The following is a 21,725-nucleotide window of genomic DNA, read 5'->3' on the forward strand; positions in this document are numbered from 1 at the left end:
GCCTTTTTTTTTTTTTTTTATCAAAACCATCCTCCAGCCTCCTGGTCTGCTGACCTCAAGGCCTTCCCAAACACCCTTAACCCAAAGCAGATTTCTATTTCAAACCCTTGCATTTAAATATGTAGGATGGTTGCTGGTCTGCTGAAAAAAAAAATGTGTGTAGTTGGAAGGAAAGCTCTCTGGCCCAACTATGAAATTTAAAAATATGTCCTCAAAATTCAAAAACAAACCTTGCATTTTTTATTAAGAGCTAACATCGTATGAAATGTTTGTTCTGTTGTGGGCTAAGGAGTGCAATAAGGAATTGTCTCATACAAATGAAAAATAATATTGTTTCCCACATACTGACTAGCTGAGAAAAGGGTAACAGCAAAATAATGTTGCCTGTAGGAGCTGTGACTTTCATGAAGTCTAAGTTTTTCTTAGCCAAAATCTCTTGTTTCTGAATATGCGATTAGTTTCTTAAAGCTAACACATCTTAAATTAGACTATTCATTTATATGTATTTTAGAACTCAAACCACTGTGTAAACAGTATATAATTAGTCTGTATAATAGCCTAATAATAAGGACAAGAGGGTGACCTCATTGTTACGGACAGAGACATATAAATAGCTCCATTATGGCCTACATGACATAGTGCTATTATTAGGCATTTTGCTTTGTTTGTCTTTAATACTTCAGTCCACTCAGTAATAACAATTCACTCAGTACTAGTAATTAACATGCATCAAGTGGCTATTCCATGTAGCCACTGTGCTAGGCCCTTAAAACACATCATCTTATTTTACCTTCATAGCTATACCACAAGGTAGATACTACTACCATGCCCCACTAAAGCTCAGAAAGGTTAAATAATCTGCCCAAGTTTATACAGTCAATAAGTGACAGATGAGGGATTTGAACCCAGGCCTTTCTTTTCCACAGTCTACCTTCATGACCTTGCCAAATTATAGCAGATGCATTAGAGCTAGCACACTGTGGACCCTCAGTTATTTATGGAATGAATAGAGCATTGAAACACTTCAGTTTGGTTTAGTCAGTGTTTATGTGACATGTACTATGTACAGAGCATTTAAAGACTATCCATTATATGAATATTTACTAAGGTTATAAAACTACAATTAGATACCACTATACCCACTAGGATGTCTAAAATGAAAAACAGACAAGAGGCAAAGATGTAGAGAACTTGGAACACTCATACGTTGCTGGCAGGAATGTAAATTGGTACACCCATTTTGCAGAATAGTCTGGCAGTGCCTTACAGTGTTAAACATAGAATTACCATATAATCCAACAGGTTCACTTTCAAAGAAATTCAAAACATATGTCCATATAAAAACTTGTACATGAATGTCATAGTCCAAATATCCATCAACTGATGAATGAATAAACCAAATGTGGTATATTTATACAATGGAATATTATTCAGCCATAAACAGGAATGAAGTTCTCATACATGCTACAACATAGAGGAATCCTGAAAACCTTATGCTAAATGAAAGAAGCCAGACACAAAAGGCTACATTGTGTGGTTCCATTTGTATGAATTGGCCCCAATAGGCAAATCCATAGAGAAATAAAGTAGATTAGTGATTGCCAGGGCGTTGGAGGGGGGAGAGATAGGAAATGACTGCTTAATTGGTATGCAGTTTCTTTTTGAAGATGATGAAAATGTTTTACAATTAAGCAGTGGTGATGGTTGTATAATTCTGAAATACTCCAAATGTCACTGAATTGAACACTTGAAAAGAGTGAATTTTATGGTATATAAATAGATTATATCTCAATAAAGCAGTTAGTTTTAAAATATTACATGCTAGGTGCAAAGATAAGGAAAACTGCGAACATTCCTTTGGAGCTTGCTCTTTAATTGGGAGAGATGATTGTTATAAAATCATTTTAATGAGATACAATATATGTCAAAATAGATATACATAAACCAGGCTCTGGGATCACAGGTCAGAATAAACGACTACTGTGGGCATGTGGGAAGGTTTCCCGTTGGAAGCACCTGAGCTGACTTATAAAGGGTGAGTTCAAAGCGGGTGGGTCCTAGCTCAGCCAGCCCCAGGGAGCACCTAGCGCGTGCCCCAAAGCACAGTTACCACTTGTTCTGGGAATGAGAATCCCACGTGAATGTGTGAGCATAGGGATTCAAATGGGGAAGACCTCAAAACTCTGGCCCCGATCAGATGGAGAAGAGCCTACCCGGGTACTGCCTAGAAGTTGGATTCCATTTATTTATTTTTGTTTGTTTTTTTATTATTTTTGAGACACAGAGAGAGACAATGTGAGCAGGGGAAGGTCAGAGAGAGAGAGTTACAGAATCTGAAGCAGGCTTCAGGCTCTGAGCTATCAGCACAGAGCCTGACGCAGGGCTTGAACCCACAAACCGTGAGATCGTGACCTGAGCTGAAGCCGGACAGTTAACTGACTGAGCCACCCAGGCGTCCCTAGAAGTTGGATTTATCCTGGAAAGATGTCATCCAAGGCTTTTGAGCAGATGAATGACCTGATCAGATTTCTGTTTTCATAAGATGATACTGGTAGCAATGTGGGAAATGAATGGGAGGGAGAAGGGACAGAGGTTCTTGAAGGCAGTGGTCGATGGGGAAAGGATTATGTCTGCCATCCCTCCCATCCCATTTGAAGCCGTGGTACTCTACTCTGTCTCTACTCTGTCCCGTGCTTTCTCCTCCTGTCCCTGAGAGAGAATTTTTCAGAGCCCAAGAACTTGACTGGGCCACAGTTGAAGGATAAGGAGTACTTTCCTCCCCAGAGGCGTGCCTCTCCTGCACTTGTGTCTGTAAGCAGAGTGAAAGCACCTTGCCCTGGCAGGCCCTACAGGCTAGATTTGAGCTGAGAAGTAGGAAGTCCCACGATGGCTTTGGGTTTTAGCTGGTTTCTTTAATATATCTTTTACCAAAATTTTACTTTTATTAGTAGACACGTATAGGCCTATTAATAAAGCCAGTTTCTTTTTATTCTTAGGGCTATTACTTTATAAAAGGCTGCTTTGGGGGCTCCTGAGTGGCTCAGTTGGTTAAGTGGCTGGCTTGTGATTTCAGCTCAGGTCATGATCTCACAGTTCATGAGTTCAAGCTCCAGGTCAGGCTCTATGCTGACAGTGCAGAGCCTGTTGGGATTCCCTCTCTCTCTGTCTGCTCCTACTCTGCTCACACTCTCCCTCTCCCTCTCCCTCCCTCTCTCTCTCTCTCTCTCTCTCTCTCTCTCTCTCTCTCAATTAAAAAAAATGTTTTTTAATGTTTTTTAAGGCTGCTTTGTCAGGGATTCCCAGATGGAATTTGGGGCACTAGATACCACCCTGAACTCCTAACAGTAGTAGTGGTAATGGGAAAAGAAAAATTCCTGACATGTCAGAGGTAGGGCCAGCCTAGTAGGACCTGGGAGAAATTCTGCCTAATAGCAGCTTGTGCAGGAGGAGGAAGGGGAGATGTCATGACCAGAGGTGTGGGACTAGGTGACATTCCAGTTCCATTCTAGAGCTCTGTGCATTATGCAGTGTTTTGCTTTATAATTGTTTTTAAGTTTATTTATTTCAAGAGAGAGTGATGAGCGAGCACCAGCGGGGGAGGGGCGGGGGCAGACAGAAGATCAGAAGCAGGCTCTGAGCTGTCAGCACAGAGCCCGATGCAGGGTTCAAACTCACAAACCATGAAATCTTGAGCTGAGCTGAAGTTGGATGCTGAACCAACTGAGCCACCCAGGTGTCCCTGCACTACATTTGATAAATATAATATTTTCTTTTTTTACCACGTTGTTCTTTTAAAACTAGTGTTATTTTATTTCGTTTGCTGTGTTTTCTTTATGCCCACAGAGAAAAACATTGTACCTAAGAGTGGATCCCTATTAACATTTTAGTTAGCTACATGAGAGTGGACATTTTACAAAATTCGAAAAAGTCCACTTTTAGGAGAACTGAAATTCTTTTTTTTCCTTAAAGATGATTAAACCTGTACTCTTGCCCTTGTGTGTCCTCTGGCTTGTTTGCAAATGTCCCAGCGATGCCTTCATTCCAGCTCTGCTCACCAATCACAGGCTGTGCGGGGCCATCACCCATTTGTATCAATGAGTTTTACGAGATTTCCTTTTCCTTGTCTTCATTTCTAATAACTTTTAATCCTATCATCATGGCCAAGAAATTTGTCTCTAAAAGCATTAGTTTACCATGGTGCAAAACAGAGCAAATATATTAAGTCCCTGAACCTTTCAGATAAAAACACACATTTTTCCACCTTAAGCATTTTATAGTTTTTATTCCCAGCACTGAAAGCAATGTTTTATTTTTTTCAAAAGCAAGATTGAACAAAAGACGGGAACACAGTAACTGAGTGTCAGCTATATAATCGAAGAGAGGAATACATTCTTATATTTTTCACATCTTAGGACATGGGAATGTTGGCTTAAGTATATTTTTCCCAAAGCCTTGTGATAAAAATTACTCTAAGTTTAGATCATTCCTCCTCCTTCAAACACCTACATTTTACTTCTTTATTTATCACATATTAAAAGGGTCACTTAACATAGTTATTTCTTTACAAGGACAAACAGTGATGATGAATTAGGATATTTGTCAGTAATTTGCTAGTATAATGTCTCTTCTAAATGCAAGAATGTAATCAGAAAAGACAAAATTTTTCAGCTTGGGGCACCTGGGTGGCTCAGTCAGTTAAGTATCGGACTCTTGGTTTTGGCTCAGGTCATGATCTCACAGTCGTGGGATTGAGCCCTGCATTGGGCTCTGAGCTGAATGAGAGGGATTCTCTCTCTCTCTCTCTCTCTCTGTCTCTCTCTCTCTCTGTCTCTCTCTCTCTCTCTCTCTGTCCCTCCCCAACTCATGCACACGCTTTTTCTCTCAAAATAAATAAACTTAAAAAAAAAACCTTTTTAGCATAATTGTGCTATTTAAGTAAAAAAGCTTTCCTAAGCCATAAAAAAATATTTTGTCTTCCTGTCTTCTGCTTATCTTCACCACTGAGAAATGCTGATAACATTAATAAGGCCAGTCACTCTTCAAATACAGGCTTGGCAGAACAGTATGCATACTGAGTATTTAACTATCAGTGTAGCTGTTACAGTTTAAAGATTCTGGTCTGTTCTGGTAATAACAGTAAAGCTTGCTCCTGCAAGGAGTTTTATTATTAATAAATCTAATATTTTTAGAAAACATGATTTAGGAAGCATTTTGTTTACAATTTTTTTTACTGCCTTTTTGTCAGATGCTTTCATTGGTGTATCCACACTCATTTTATAAAAAATTAATTTAAAAAGGACTAATGGTCACGTCTTTAATCTCAACATGTCCCAAGAACCTGCTAGAGTCTCCATGCGGAGCTAATGGTGATATATCCCTGTCCCAAACCATCAAGGAAAGTGTGTTTTGCTTGGACTGACCGACCTGACCTTGGACCTGTGTGTCCTGCCTGCACACTAGTGTCTCCTGCACCTCCCAGTCGTCACAGCCCCTGCCCTGTCCTCTGCTCACCTCATCTGTCGCTTCCGTCTCTCTGGCCGTGTGGGCACTCCCTGTCCTTTGCTCTCCTGTAGGAAGGTGCTCAGAGTCTAGTTTCCATGACAGATGAACCAACGGAGCACCTTTCATGCCTGCACTGAAGTTACCCTGTTTTGGTATTAATACTCAATAGGTACAAATGATTGAGAGAAGCTAGAGGATTCTCAGTATTTAGGGGAATGTATTTCTTTGTTTCTCCTTAAAAAAAGTTAATTCTCCACCTTTTTGTACGCTCACATATGAACTTTCAATCTGTCTTTACTTCTGGACAATGAGGGAGAGAAACGGAGCTGCTCAAATCACAGGTGCGCATGCAGGTGTTTTACTCTAGTCCAGTGGCGCTCAGTCTTTGTTGGGTCCTGAATCATCCCTCTGAAACCATGGCGAAAGCAAGAAGTGCTCTCCCAAAATGTACACACAATACAGACAACATTTTATAGATCATTTCAGGGGTTTCTCAGGCTCACAGGAGGCCTGAAAAGCGCCTGGGTCTCAAGAACTCCTGTTCAGTAAACCTGCAGCCCTTCTGTTTCCATCCAACACGTGTGATTATCGTTAGGATGTGTCAGAGAGACCTTCCCACCTGTGTTTCCGTCACTCCCAGCTGCTAAGCCTCAGAGAAAACTCATCAACCACCCTCCTGGCGCCTTGCTCGGAGGTGGCCTTCAGAAAACATAGCTGATAATACAGATCGGGCTTGTAATTGATTATCTCAGTAGAAGCCTTTATTTCTGTTAGGTCTGATAGCTTCTGGCAACCCTGTGGCCACGGCACTAATTTGCAAGTTCACTACTTATGACCATGTTCACATTGTCCAATGTAGCCATCATAACAGTAACTCAAGTCATTGCCACTAATTAATCTTGCCCTCTCATTTTTCTAAGATTATGCTCTTCGTGATCCTTCAGTTCCCAAAACTGTGTAAAATGATTCCCTTTAACCCTTTTTTGGGTTTTTTGTGCTCAGGTCTCAATTTGTTATTACTCGAGCCCCTGGGCTTTCCAAATACCACGGACACTGATCACTCCTGGTCCTGCCCTTGTGCGGCAGAGGCAGCCGTCAGTGTCTGTCATTCACCGCTAACCTTTGCTGTGACTTGCCTCTGGCACATAACGAGAATTTCTCAAATGTTAATTCTAAAATTAAGCATTACTTAAATAGTAAAAGAGGTTCTTTAAAAAAAACAGCTTAATTAGCTATCTTAATTAAAGAGATCTACTATAAAAGCTGATATTTTAAGGCCCTGAGAATTCTTTTTTTTTTTTTTGAAAGATTTCTTAGGTTTTTATTTTGTATTGTTGAGAGTGTTGCTTTTTTATAAGCAAATCTAAAACAATTTTGGTTTGGTTCTTTGTGGGAAGATGGAGACTTTAAAATGCTTTTAAAGAAACAAATTCCTTATAAGGTAGAATAGGATGAAAGATATTATCCAAACATTATTCCATGTAAGTGACAGTGGCCTGTTACTGTATATTTTACTTATTTAACTGTTTTGTTTGCTTCTCTTAACAAATATATTTCAAGGATGCCTAGTTGGCTCAGTCGGTGGACCGTGCAACTCTTGATCTTGGGGTTGTGAGTCCATGCCCATGTTGGGATTAGAGATTACTTAAAAATAAAATGTTAAAAAAGATGTATCTCCAAATGTATATGGGAAGAGAGTCACTTGAAGGGGAGGGGGGTGAGACAGTAAATTGAAAACAAGCATAATAAGACTCCTTAAGTAATGATGGCATCCTTAGCACCCTTCTCCTAATCTGCCCCGGGATTACTGGTAGCCAGTTTGTAACCTTCAGGCAGGAGATTGGAGGACTTCTTTCTGGAGAACCAGAAAAATGACAAAAATGTGTGATTATATTTGTAAATATATAATCCCAAATCTTGGCATTTTGACCACTTTAAAGTGTGCAGTTGAATGCTGGTATTACATTGGCAGTTTTGTGCAATTGTCATCACTATTTTCAGGAGTTTAAATCCCCTCAGCCAGATACTCTAACCATTTACCATGACTCCCATCTCCCTTTCCCCCTTAACCACTAGTCCTTCTTTCTATGGATCTACTATATCTAGCTTTCTTATGCAGCATTGCTAAGTGCAGGTAAAGTTTATTCTGTAAAACATCTTTACAGTATATGGTATTTTGCTATCATTACCTGTAGTGTCTTTCAGTGTTCATCTATTGCTGCATAACAAATTACCTCAAAACTTAGTGTCTTCAAACAACACTTTGTCCTCAAACTATTCTTCAAATAGTCACATATTATTTATTATGGTTTCTGTGGGTGAGGAATTCAACCTACCCATATGGAGATGATGTGCCTCTGCTCCACGATAACTGGAGCCTTTAATGGAAGACCCCAAGTCTGAGATCTGGAAACACCTCAAGGCTCATTCACTCACATGTCTGGCAGTTGATGATGTCCGTAACCTAGCGGCTTGGGTGGAGTTGTCAACTTGAACATCCACGCGTGGTTTCTCCACGTGGCCTGGGCTTCCCCACAACATGGTGGCTACGCTCCAAACACAAGCAACCCAAGACTTAGAGAGCGAGATTCAGCAACCAAGTGGAAGCCATCGAAGTCACACACACTGTCACTTTCACTGTATTTTGTTGATCAGGATAGTTACAAAGGCCCACCCAGGTTCAAGGGAGAGGAACACACATCCCACCTCTACAGGTGGGTGTCAGTGTCACACTGTGAGAAGAGCATGTCAGAGAGAAGAGTTGGTGTGGCCGTCTCTGGAAATGCAGTGTGTGTCCACTGTGGTACCTCCGCTGGAATTCTCTAAAACAGACTCCTTTAATTTTCCTTTCCTGCAGCCAGTCAGTTGTGGTGATATGTATCCTACTTTCTGTAATGTGGAGGTTTAGATTTACACGTGGAAAGAAGATTAAAAACAGAAGATAATATGGAGCTTTTCTTAGAAAAGAGAAATATATTTATTGAAAACAAGATAATTATCAAGATGTGTCTATTAAAGAAGCAGTTCTAATAAATAGCTTTAATTCTATTTGGAAAAAAAGTGCTCCCTAGTCAAGAAAACACTTTAATATGAAAAACATTATTTATGAACACTGTATTTGTAGCTTGGTTATGGGAACATTTTTGTAGATTCTTGACTGACTTAAAATATTTAAATACACAGTTCTCCATTCCCTGACATCCCTCTAGAGCATAGTTTACTGAAGTATAATTTTATTACATAAATTCCATAGCCACGTTACCTAACATCTCTAAAGCTTTGGTGTCCTCATCTAAAATGTAGGAAGACTGTTGGTACCTGTCCCACAGAGCTGGCCTGAGGATTAAATGAGTTAATATATGTTAAGTGCTTGACACATTGTAAGTTCTAACAAAAAATTAGACACAGAAAGTATATAGATGTGTTAATGATATTCTGCATATATGTGTATATGAAGAGTCAGAGCATAATTGAATTCATTTTCAACAAGGAATTCAAAAGATAAAGGAATATGGTTACTGAAAATAGTTGTTAAGCTCTTTCATTTAGGAAGAACATATTAGATTGCTTCTTAATTTGCTGTTTGTTTTTCCCAGTTTGAAAAGGAAAAACAGCATGATATTCGATCATTCTTTTCACCAAAACCTAAGAAAAGGCAGTTGGTGACCTCCTGCGATGAAGCTGGGATATTCCAGGAGAAAAAGACTGTCGTGCCAGCAAACCCTGGAAAAATAGCCACAAGACCTATCATTGATTATGAAAGCAATTGTGAACCTGAAGCTAAAAGATGGAAGTGGATTGCCGACAATGGCCGCCACAGTGCCCCAGAGGAGAAGCCGTCCTGGCCCAGGCAAACTACCCCACCCCTTCCTGGAAGGGGCTGGCAGTGTGGCCTCTGCACCTACATCAATAACTCCGTGTTACCATATTGTGAAATGTGTGAGAATCCTCGAGGTGGTGCTGGTGAGTAGATGGAGTGTGGCCCTGGAGGGGGCTGGTGGTGTCGTCTTCACAGGATCAGTGTTTGCAGAGGCTACTGCTGGGTCAGGGGTTAGTAGGACTTGGCACTGACTTCAGCCTTTAAGTTGGAGTAAGAACTTTATCCAGTGAAGACTGAATTGATCCCCTTGTGGAATGTGCAAAACTCCCAGTTCTGTCAAAAATGTATATCCGGAGCGTCTGTGACATGGCATTAATTTGGCACAAATGGACATTTCTCATTAATGCCTGCAGGATGTGAATTCAGCGGGCAGGAATAGAAGCTCAGTTGCTATGGCAGCAAATATGCCTGTAGTCATAGACCTGCTGTTTTCTTTCTCCTGTAGATAATCCTTGTTTTAAAAGAAATTATAGTTTGTTTTTGTTTAAAGAGCAAAATAATCCAGGGTAGCTTCTTTGCCTAGTACCGTATATATGGTGTCCTGTTTCTTGCATGACAAATCATAAAAATTCCTCTACAGATCTTCTTTTAAGAACGAATGTTATAGGTTTTATGAGTTTATTATTTTCCAAAGTCTGCTATTTTAAAAGTAGAAATTATAAATATACCTCAGAGTATGTTTTATAGCATGATATGCCTTTTTCTGATGTTTTGTTTTGAAATGATTATTAATACTGAGGTTGTCTTAAGAAAAAAGATCAGTGGTATTTCTTATGTTTCCAGTGTTAGAGACCAAGTTCATGGTAACTCAAAATGCAAAGTTGACAGCTTTAGAAACTGACAGGAGTCGTTTTATCAGCTGTGATCATTGAACACATCTCCTGTCCCATCATAGGTGAATTTTTTAGAGAAGTGACATTCACCAAGAGTCAGCTGAGACTCGGGCAGCACTGCAGGTCCCGCCTGCCTTTCTTGCTTTTCTGAGTCTTAGTTTTAATCTGAAAGAAAATGTAATCAGTAGCTGAGTCTTTCCTCTTTCAATTCTTGGTGTTCCTACAAAAATGACAAGTCTGCCATCTGGGTGGTTATATTTGTAATATCGACACCTGTTGTCTGTGAACTAAATAGGAACCACAAGCTTATTCCATATAATATCTCTCACAATTTGCATTATCTCATTCAATTTCCAACTACTCTAGGCCGTAAAAATAAAGTAAGTATCTCATGACTACAGAATAGTGTCAGTTCACATTAAGTATAAGTTGAGTGATTTAGCCATGAAAATCACAGTTTAATAGGTTTTTATATTCTGATTTTTCTTTGTGATACCAAGGGCAACAGTGAAAGTTTCAAGACCCGTAACTTAAGAACTCTCAAACAACCTAAAGAAAAACAAAACTCCTTCTGTGACTGTTAAAGTTTGATTAAACAGAAGTACATATTCTAAGTTAACAGGCTAGTATTACTGAACTTGGCATAACAATTTCTAACCTTGATTTGGAAGTATCCCTAAAAGTATCAAAAGGCAGAATTCTAATTCATGTAAATTTTTTTTGAGAGACCGATGAGCAAGGGACAGAGAGAAAGGGAGAGAGCGAGAGCATCCCCCACAGGGCAGAGAGAGAAAGGGAAAGAGAGTGCAGAGCCTGATGCAGGGCTCCAGCTCATGAACCATGAGATTATGAGCTAAGTGGGATACTTAACCACCTGTGCCACCCAGGTGCCCTGAATTCATGTACTTATTTTAATACAATGCTTTAAGAAAATGGTAGAATCCAAAACACTAAAGGAGCAATATTAGGAAATTACAGTCCTATAAAGGTTGCTAATGCATGCTCCATTACATTTGGTAAATTTGGTAATGGTATATATTGAACACTAATATTTGTCAATATGTAACACTTCTCTTGTGCTTTTTTTCTTTTCTTTTTTTTTTTTACGTAATCCCTGTGCCCAACATGGGGCTTGAACACACAACCCTCAGATGTAGAGTCCCATACTCTACTGAGCCAGCCAGATGCCCCTCTTGTGCTTTGTTTTTAACATCCATAGCTTATACTTGACATTTTATAGCTCCTAGACCTATGCTTCTGTCTCTCACTTGAACTGCAGCTTGTACACATGCCTATGCAACATCTCCACCTGGGGGACTGATGGGTTCTTCACGGTGAATATGTCCAAGATGGAATTCTTGATTCACCGCCACCACTCCCAACACCTAAATCTTCTCTTCCCTCATTGTCCTTACATGATGCAGCATCCTTGATTCTTCTCTCTCCTCCAACACTGCCAGGTTTTGCTGGCATAACTTCTAAAGCGTATCTTGATTCTGGCCACTTTTTCTTTATTGCTACCATCCTTCTAGAAGCCACCATTTTCTCTCCCAGACCTCAGTGGCATTCCTGCTAGACTCCCCGTGGCCCTTCAGTACATAGCAGCCAGAGTGACCCTTTAAAAACCCGGTTGATTATATTCCTTTGCCTAGAACCTTCACTGGCTTCCATTTCTATCTCGGGCACTTGGAATGGAATCTCCAGGAAGCAAGGACATACCTCATTCCTCACTGCCTGTCCAGCACAGAGAGTCATATGTGGTGTTTAGTGACTCCCAATAAATGTCTCCAGATAATAAGCATTGTTCACTTTCTTTCTTTTTATAAGACCTAGCTGTGACTTTTTAAAAACTGGTCTTAGAGTAAGTAATAGTTTTATTTAAATTTATGTGTAAATTGTTTGATTTTCATAATTCTACAAACAGATAACCTCGGCAATACCCAGGATACAAATGAAAACAGGAAAAGTGATCCTCAGAAAGACACCTCCAGCAAAGCTGGAACTAGTTCTGACTGTGCAAAACAAGGTCTTACCCCCTCAGAACCTAAACCATTGGCTGAGAACAAGGAAGAAATAGCAAAAATTGAGAGAGAAGATGGACTCCCACCCCAGCCAGGTGATGGTAAGTCTCGTTTCCATTTCCAGTGTCCAGATGAGAACCCTGCACTTAGATGGAGAAGACTTTTAGTAGATTTGTGACTACTACCATGCTGTAGGGTTCTTGTATTCCCATTTATATTAAAAATACAACCATTTGGAACCACACCCTGAAACAGCAAATGGCTGGAGGAATAGAGCTGTGGGCACTCAGATATGACACAGAGAGCAGAGCCGACCTGTCACTTCCCATGCTGTCCCTGGCCTGTGCCCCAGCCTCATCCACGCCAGGCCCCTCCACGTGGGAGGCAGTGTTTCTGATATTTAGGAGGCTCTTTTGAACAAAACAGTAAAGATGGACAGATTATTAAAAGGCACTTGACAGATACTAATCATTTGCACATGAATTTCTTTTAAATGGCAGTTAATTGGTATATTTTAAATGGAAGGTAATGGGGTTTTTTTAAGAAAATGTTTTTAAGGTACATAATGTCAAGACAGCATTAATCATGACTACACTTGGAGCCAGCCATGTAGTGTTTGGATTTATTTACTTTTTCGTTGATTCCATTCATTACATAGAGCTGTGATGGTTGGCACTTACCAGCTCGTATGTCAGACATCACTATCTTTATGGGGTGGCTGGCCAGAGTTTGTGAGTACTTTGGGGTTCTTTTCTATTTATTTATTTATTTATTTTTACATGTTTTTAGTAAGAACATTTTTATTGAGTTTTGTTGTTATTGTTGTTTATTTATTTTGAGAGAGACAGGGAAAGCCTGAGTGGGAGAGGGGCAGAGAGAGAGGGAGAGAGAGAATCCCAAGTAGGCCCTGTGCCCAGTGCAAGCCCAACACAGGCCTCAATCTCATGAAACGTGAGATCAGGACCTGAGCCAAAATCAGGAGTCAGATGATTAACCAACTGAGACACTTAGGCACCCGTGGGGTTATTTTGTTAATCAATTAGTGAGGATAGTAGCCCACAGATTGAGGTTCTCACTATAACAACCCCAAAACTGTTGTGAATGGACAGTTGAACTTTTTCTTCTAAACCAGTTGCTAATTCAGAGTCAGATTCATAGCTTTAAAATGAAATATTCATTTAAGAACTTCTGAGCTCAGGGCTTCTCCTCCTTCCCTCAGCCCTCCTTCCCTCTGATTCCTCAGGATCTTCTCAAAGAATATCTTGAAATGCCCCCCCCCCCCATTTCGGTGTGTTAATTTTAACAGTCTTTAGGTGTAGTCTGAGGTGGGCATTTCGTTCATAACTCTGGTCTCCTTCCTGCTCCGACAATGCCTCAAGTGCAGAACTTGTTCTTGTTGTAGGACAGCCTGGGGCTTGCTGGTCTAACCAGCAGACCCAGAACAAACAACTGGCAATTGTCATCAACTCCCGGGCCTTGAGTCTCTTCATCTGTGGCAGGGAAATTCCAGCTTGTTCGTTGTAAATTGGTCCTTTGATGAAGGCATATGTTAGCTCCACTTACACATACTTTTCAGAAATCACGAGACCTTTGGAAATTCTATTCTGCCAGTGAAAATTCCATGGCCTCATCCACTCCAGACAATGCCAGCTTATTCCCCACACCTGCCCCCCTTCCCCTTTTTTTTTTTTTGACTTATCAGATCACTGGGCTGAGAACTTCATACAAGTGATGTGCTTCATTTCTCCCCGCTAACATGGATTTCCATGAAAAACAAACAGAAGAGAGACAGATGTTGAAGTGTTTATTCTATCCACATAAACTCTTAGCACTGGAGTGGTATGTGCTTTGCAGGGACTGTGGTTTTGTTCTAACTGGAATTCCAGGGGTCTCGAAGGATGGCTGGGTCTTCACAAGATGTGTCCTCTGTCGTCTCAAACCATTAAATTACATTTCAGGGAAACAGTGAAAAGAGAAATACATCCCCCCATGTAGCCACTAGCTACCAAGAATATCAGCTGATTTGGAATCAGTCCTGTAATGCTTTTTACAAAGAATGACTTCTGATCTTTGAACATGAATGCATTAACCATGGTTCTTCAAAAGATCTGAAGACAGTGGGGCTCCTGGGTGGCTCAGTCGGTTAAGCCTCCGACTTTGGCTCAGGTCAGATCTCACGTTCGTGGGTTCGAGTCCCGAATAGAGCTCTGTGCTGACAGCTAGCGCAGAGCCTGGAGCCTGCTTCCTGTTCTGTGTCTCCTTCTCTCTCTGCCCCTCCCCCTTTCATGCTCTGTCTCTCTCTGTAACAAAAATAAATAAAACATTAAAAAAAATGTTTAAAAAAGATCTGAAGACAGTGATTATACATTGCATTTATCTTATGTACATTAAGAAAGAAAATCTGAAAGTTAAACCATGACTTAATCCCTTAATGACAGCCCAGACCAGGTCATAGCACCCTCTGTTGCTTTTCTGTTTCTTTCATTTGCCCTAAGGGAGGTGGCAGTTTTTCCTGCCTTCTTCTACTGTTCTTGGCATGTGATAGACGGGCCTTTTGCATCATTGTATCCAGATGTGAGAGAGCAGGTCCCCTGAAGCACTGCCTTATTCCTTTGCAAGAATATAAAAAACAATGGCTGTTTCTCCAGTGATACATATTTACTTCTTTAAATATCAAATTTATGCTCTCCACTTTATATCCAAAAATTGTTTGGTATACATGATAGCTTCTCATTTCAATACCAGATCAGAGTGAAGCATTTTGAAGACCTTTTAGAGGTAATTAAGCTCAACTCATGTGGTAACAACAAAGCACTTGATTCGAGCATGGTGTTAAAGTAACAACACCACTGTAGTCACGACCAAGCCCCTGCGTGCTCGGAGTGTGCCTGCTACCTCACAACTGCCACCTGGCCAGCAATGATTGTAAAATGCCATGCTTACTGCCTGTCAGCATGCCAGTTTCAGAGGTGTTCACTTGTGAGAAAAATGGACATTTTTGAATTCATGAAATACAAGAATACTCCAAGTTTGTAAAGTGGCCAGTGCTTTGAATAGAAAAATTAAAATATTATGACATTGCCAAGTAGAATGACAAAGCATAGACCTCCAGATCTGGGGAAACACTTTAAAGAGTCATTGAGGGAAATTTTTTAAAAATAATAATAAAAGTCATTTAGGAACAGTGGCAGAGGTTAAGGGCACAGGCTCTGCAGCCACGTGACTGGCCTTAAGTCTTCTTACTGGTGGCGTGACCTTGGGCAAGCTAATGTGCCTCAGTTTTCTCCTCTGTAAAATGCACTACTTATTTCTGAGAGGTGTTAATATATATACTTAGAACAATGCTGGCACAATTGTAAGGACTTGATAAGTCTTAAATATAATTAATATTTAGATCCACTTTGATAACCCTATCTCCCCCACAGAATTTGTCAGTGAGAATCAGAAATGATAATGAAAGATCAGAAAAAGAGCCTGTTCACATCTGTCTCCTTTTGTGAGCGTGGGCACCAGGCTGTAGGGAATCCAGCATTCAGGTGGTCTCTCACAGAGCGGCATCGCTGCCAAACCAAGACGGTGCTCCTTTCATCTCCTGAACCCCTCTAACAAAATGTCTAGATTTTAGACTCCCTCCAGATTGGTAACAACTCTTGGTGGCAGGAATTTCTCCCTCATACCTAACTCCTGTCTTCTCAGCTAATTCCAAGTTTGTTTTTTTCTTGTGGGATCATTAGCAAAAGTCCAAAGCAACTGGTTCCCACATAGGCCAATATGGTCTTAGATGGCCTACCATGGTAGTCTTATATCAATTCAGACACATGTCCTTTGTGAAATATGATTATATATTTTATATAGCTCTTCTATCTTTCTAACCCACAAAAAGATAAAAATAAGCTATTTTGGATAGAGAGGAGGTAAGCCTTCAGGTTCTTTTTTATCTTCTTTATTAGAACTGTTGAAGATTCCAGACAATTTGCCAGTGTATGATACCTTAATGTTCTGTGCAAGTAGGAATACTGACCGGATTCACCTCTATACCAAGGTAAGCATCACGCAGATTCTACAGCTTAAAATGTACAGAAAGCTTCCTTTTTTTCATGTGTCAGTGGAGATATTTACTTTTATTAACAATGAGATAGGCATCTAGTTCTTTTCCTCCTTAAAGCTAATTCTAAAATTTCTTTGTTAAATCTAAAGACAGTGAGAGGCAAAACAGCATGGTAGTTAAGAGCAGAGACTTTGGGGCCAAACTGCCTCAATTCACATTGGTTACTGAGTGTGGAATCTTAAAGTAAGTTACATTACTTAACTACTCTATGCTTCACTTTCTTCAACTGAAAATCATGGAAAGGAGTTGTTACAAGAGTAACATGAGCTAATTCCTGTAAATCACTTACTGCTCTCAGTAAGAGTTAGCTCCTAGATTTGGTATATACACACACACAACACGCATGTGTGCGCACCACATCTGCACAATGGCTACACTATGCAGCCATGAAAAAGAATGAGATCTTGCCATTTGCAACACCATGGATGGACCTAGAGTATGTAATACTAAGTGAAACAAGTCAGAGAAAGACAAATACCACATGATTTCACTTAGGTGTGGAATCTTAAAAAACAAATGAACAAAGAAAGCAGAAACAAACCCATAAATCAGAAAACAAACTGGTGGTTGCCAGAGGGGAGAGGGATGGAGGGTGGGCAGTGGGTGAAGGGAGGGGGAGGGACAGGCCTCCTGCTGTGGAATGAGTAAGCCACGGGGATGAAAGCTGCAGCACAGGGAATGTAGCCAGTGTCACCGTAGTGAGAGTGCTGTGTAGTGACAGACGCTCGCTGCACTTGGGGTGAGCACAGCATGATTTATAGACTTGTCAAACCACCATGTTGTACACCTGAAATTGACGTAACGCTGTGTGTCAACCGTACTTCAAATAAGACAAAGTTCTCTCCTTAATGGATCATTAGTACCAGCAGCAGCACCTTTGCAGAAGCGGGACTCTGCCTGCCTATGTTGAGTAGATTCTAGGAAGCTTTAAAACATGATTGCTCTGATGCATGCCATGACGTAGGTTGGTGGTACTCAAGCTTTTCAGTCTTAGGACCTCGTTGTACTTTTTAAAAGTTGTTGAGAACCCCAATGAGCTTTTGTTGTGTGGGTTATATCCATTGATATTTACTACATTTGAAATTAAGGTGGAAACACTTAAAATATTTATTAATTAAGGGCCATAACAATAAACCCATCATTGATATTCTTGTCAATAACTTATTTTTGTGAGACATCATTATGTTTTCTGAAACAAAGATAACATTTAGTGAGGAGAGTTGGCATTGTTTTACCTTTTAAGCAGTTTCTCTAGGGTCTCTCATCTCTGCCTCTCCCTGGGAAACGTCACCATGCATTTCTGACAGAATGAGGGTGAAAAGGGCAAATACTGGTTTAGTGTTCTTAATGAAAACACTTTGCCTTTGTGGGTCCCCTGAAGTGATCTCAGTGAGGATCTTTGGCTTAGGTAAACTAGTGTGAGTATTTGAGGAAAAACTTGCTGAGATTATGAATACTTCCTTTTGGTCTACAGTATTTCTAACTATTACAATTATAAGTATAATAAAATAGTATTTGTACCTTTTTCAACTCATGGGCCAGCCTATTGAAAAACTGCCTTTGTCAAGATAACTTAGGTTACAGGTTTTATACTAAACCAAGTAGATACAGAGATGGTGGCGGCCATGTAATCATCTCTGGTGCTAATTAATAACTAGAAGGGATTGCTAGACTACCAGGAGCTGACTAGGAGCGTGAATGCCAGAAGCCCCGTGCAGCCTCCATCGTGGGACCACAGCCAAGAGAGACCAGGGCTCCTCTTCAAGGCCTGGACCCCATCCACCACGTGGACCTTCTGAGTGTGGAGGGAGCACCTAGCATCCTCTGCTCATCTGGAGACAAGTCTGAGGGCCTGGGCCCCTTCGCCCCAGTGTGGGGAGGGCTCCAGTCATGCTTCTCAGACCATCACACAGGGGTAACACAGAACTGGTCCCCAGAGGGGACTGAAGCTTAGGAAATCAAAAGCAGACACAACCCAGGAATTCAGAAGCACTTAACCTCCTTAAGCTTTCTACTCTGTGCAGTGGAAACTTGCATCCTGGATCATCTGGTCAACGTTTTCCACTCTTTGGGTGGAGACAGAGGAGAAGCTGCAAAGTCCTGGAATAACAGCCTCACTGACCTATATTCCGGCTCCAGCACCTTCCGGTGTCACATGGGCCTCCTCACCTTTTTTTGACATCTCTTAATAATTTTGAGTGCATATTTATGACTGCGCAAAAATACCTGCATGCCCCTTTAACATAAAATTTATTCAAGTCATCTCTAAACATGAGATGTGAAACAGAGGGAACATTAACAGGTCTTCTCACGGCTGTAAGGTGAGCTGAGGTGAATCTGGAGGTAGGGATCTGGATAAAAACCCCAGTGCACTGCCTAAAAGCACTCCCCTTAAAAGGAAGATCAGAAGCAGCTGTTTAGCATCCTGTGTGTCAGTAACAGTATCCCTCTAAAGAGCTGTTGGCTTCAGCCAGAACCCCAAGTCTGATTCAGAGTTCAGAGTAACCATTACATGTCTAAACTTTGAATCCATGTGTTAAGTACTTTTTGTGTGTTTTTTTCCAAAGTGATTGTGGAAGCTGTAACTTTCTTTTTAGCTGAGAATTGAAGAGGAGTCGAGCTGATGTTGATACAATAGATTTTCATATGCAGAGGGGTTTTTCCCCCTTTTTAAAAGAAATACTCCTGTTTAAACCTCATGTGTAACTGACTAAGCCCACTCTCCGTGGTATTTTTGCCCTTCGAGAGAAAGCGGTGGAGGCATTCGGAGGGCACCGGAGAGCCTGGCACTCTCTCCACTCATCGCGCTTGCGTGGGGCTGTGGATGGGGGAGCCTTGTTAGAATGCAGCACCCCAGGTTATCATTCAGGGGACAGGGGATATTGTGCTGTCATATAATTCTTTACTTTTAGAATCTTCAGGAGTGCCTCTAGACAAAGTAGATTAATCATGCCTTCCTAATCTGTAATCAGGACGGAAACCAGATGAACTGTAACTTCATTCCTTTGGATATAAAATTAGACCTTTGGGAAGATTTACCAGCAAGCTTTCAGCTGAAACACAACCGCTCCCTGGTAAGAACAGTCCTCTGCATGTGTTTTAAGTTAAAGTGTGTTGAGTACTGTGTAAGGCCGTTCTGAGTTTCATGAAAGCACCTTGTGGCCTGCAGAGTCAGGTCACTGGACACATATTCATCGGTCCAGGCACTGCCACTGATAGCCTTGGTGCTAAGAGGAACCGTGAAATCTGTTTCCTGGGTGAGTGATCACACCAGGGTTGCTGTTTCTGTGGAGAGAGTCGTCCTCACATTGTTGGATCTCCTTCACAGGATGAGCAGCCCTGTATCTGTATCTGACAGAGTCCTCATTTATCTCTGACAGTCAAGTTCTAACAGTGACAAATTCTGAGAGCAGGGCTGGTGCCATGGTGGGTGACTCCTGCTTCGTCGCAAGCACCAGCATACTGCTGTAGGCCAAGCACCTGCTCGGGAGTCCTTAATTCGGATCTGTGGCCGATTTATCCTCTGCTCTTGAAGCTTCAGCACGTGCAGGGGCTGACAGCATGCAGTGTACCGCTTTTTATGAGAAAATAGTGATTGTTTTTGCCTTTTGGGCAGAAATCAAACATTGCCCGTGGGTCAGTGGCGCTTGTCTTAAAGGAAAAGGTAGCCGTGAGTTGTTTTCTTTGGTACCACTTCATCCTGATTCTCAGATTCCCAAGAAATGGCCAGTTCCATATAAGTGACTACAGTACGATTAATAGTGACCCTGGTAAAAATGTCCCAGATTTATTGATGGCTGTTTTGCTGTGATAACTTAGGCAGAGGGTAACCAGGTAGTTCTCGGATGTTGCCCGGAAACCAGCCAGCGCTGTAAGACCCCTGCTCCCTGCCACAGCTCTGCCGCACCCACTGCTCGGGGTGTGCTTCTGAGAGCCAGGCCCCTCTCGGTCGCACTGGGCACATTATTGCCATTGGTCCCTATGTGCTTTAAGGACAGATGCTGGGGCATCCTGAAATGTGTCTTTGGATTGAAAGAGAACTGGCCGTCGATACTTTACAATAAAGAAGGAAGATGGCATCAATCTGAAGAAAGCCTTAAACTGTGACATTCAGAAGCCTATTTAAATGGGGGATATAACAAAGCATCGGTTTTCTGATGTGATAAGTGGCTTTACTTTCAAAGGAAGATGCCTGGTGAGCCATTAGATTTTTTCATGATCTCATTTTCCACCAGATTTTGAGGTTTGTTCGAGAATGGAGCAGTCTAACTGCCATGAAGCAAAAGATAATCAGGAGAAGCGGGCTGCTGTTCTGTAGCCCAATTCTTGCTTTGGAGGAGATCACAAAGCAACAAACCAAGCCAAATAGTACTAAAAGGTATGAGTTGTCTTTCTTCTTTATTTTGGATTTTATTATTTTGTCATGGTTACTTGTACAGGGGATCTGATACATTTTATGTAACCACTCATGAAATCCTGATGAGTTAAGAGAAAATTAAACATAAAACAGTTGCTTATTTTATAGCAACATAACTAGATATTTTGTGAATTTGATCACATCGCTAGAAGAGATCAGGTTGGCCAGGTCTTGGTCACCATGAGTCCCGCTCATCAGGAGAGAGGCCGGAGTCACAGGCCCACGTGTCCTGCCACCTGCCAGGCCTTGGACACTGTAACAGGAAGACATCTCCCTGGTGGGAGAGGGCACGGGTCTGGGTGCCATGTGGCAAGGAAGCTAGTTCCGTTTGACATGCCACCGCCCAAGGGGTGGGAGGTGACAATTACGGTGGGCAGAGTGAAAAGTTTAGTGTCTCAGGTCTGTGGAACTGGTTTGCCCCTTATCGTTACAGGTTTCTCTCTAATCTCTGTACACTTACTTTCTTGGCATCAGAACCCTCCGTGCCCCGCTCAGGTGTCCCCTTGTGTGGGCTCAGTCCCCAGTGCTTGTAGACCCTTCCCTTGGTGGGAAGGAGTGATTCTCGGTCAGTGATTCCGTTGCCCCGCTCCCGCTTGGGAAGAGATCTCAAAGCCCTGACCAGGCAGCCGCGTAGCCAAAGACACCCTGTAGCTTTTGCTGTCTCCATACACCTGTAATCTGCCTTCATCCTCACCTCCCATCAGTTACCATCTCTAGTCTTTTCCATGGACACAGGTAAAAAACATCCGTCAGTGATATGTGAGAGGATGCACTTAGCCAAACAGCTTGTCTCTCTGTTTCCAAATGTGGCCTATGGTATATCCATATATGAGAATAAGGAGTGATACTTGTGATAAACTATGAAGAGGGAAAATAAATATGACAGAGGATGGAGACACAACCATATGTGGTTGCTGCTAGCACATAGGAAGTTCTGGAAGGGTTACTAGAAAGCCTTACCAGA

General features: G+C 41.4%; 1 protein-coding gene across 1 annotated transcript in view; it reads left to right on the forward strand.

Moving 5' to 3' along the window:
• Window positions 1–21,725, forward strand: part of ZRANB3 (zinc finger RANBP2-type containing 3) — a 281,276-nt gene that overhangs the window by 246,923 nt on the left and 12,628 nt on the right. The window contains exons 13-17 of the mRNA XM_029934667.1: window positions 9,099–9,465; window positions 12,140–12,337; window positions 16,187–16,278; window positions 19,317–19,418; window positions 20,580–20,722. Of these exons, the coding sequence (XP_029790527.1) occupies window positions 9,099–9,465; window positions 12,140–12,337; window positions 16,187–16,278; window positions 19,317–19,418; window positions 20,580–20,722 (902 nt within the window). The remainder of the gene's footprint in view (window positions 1–9,098; window positions 9,466–12,139; window positions 12,338–16,186; window positions 16,279–19,316; window positions 19,419–20,579; window positions 20,723–21,725) is intronic.

Source organism: Suricata suricatta, chromosome 3 (genome assembly GCF_006229205.1).
Source record: "Suricata suricatta isolate VVHF042 chromosome 3, meerkat_22Aug2017_6uvM2_HiC, whole genome shotgun sequence".
Classification (NCBI taxonomy): domain Eukaryota; kingdom Metazoa; phylum Chordata; class Mammalia; order Carnivora; family Herpestidae; genus Suricata; species Suricata suricatta.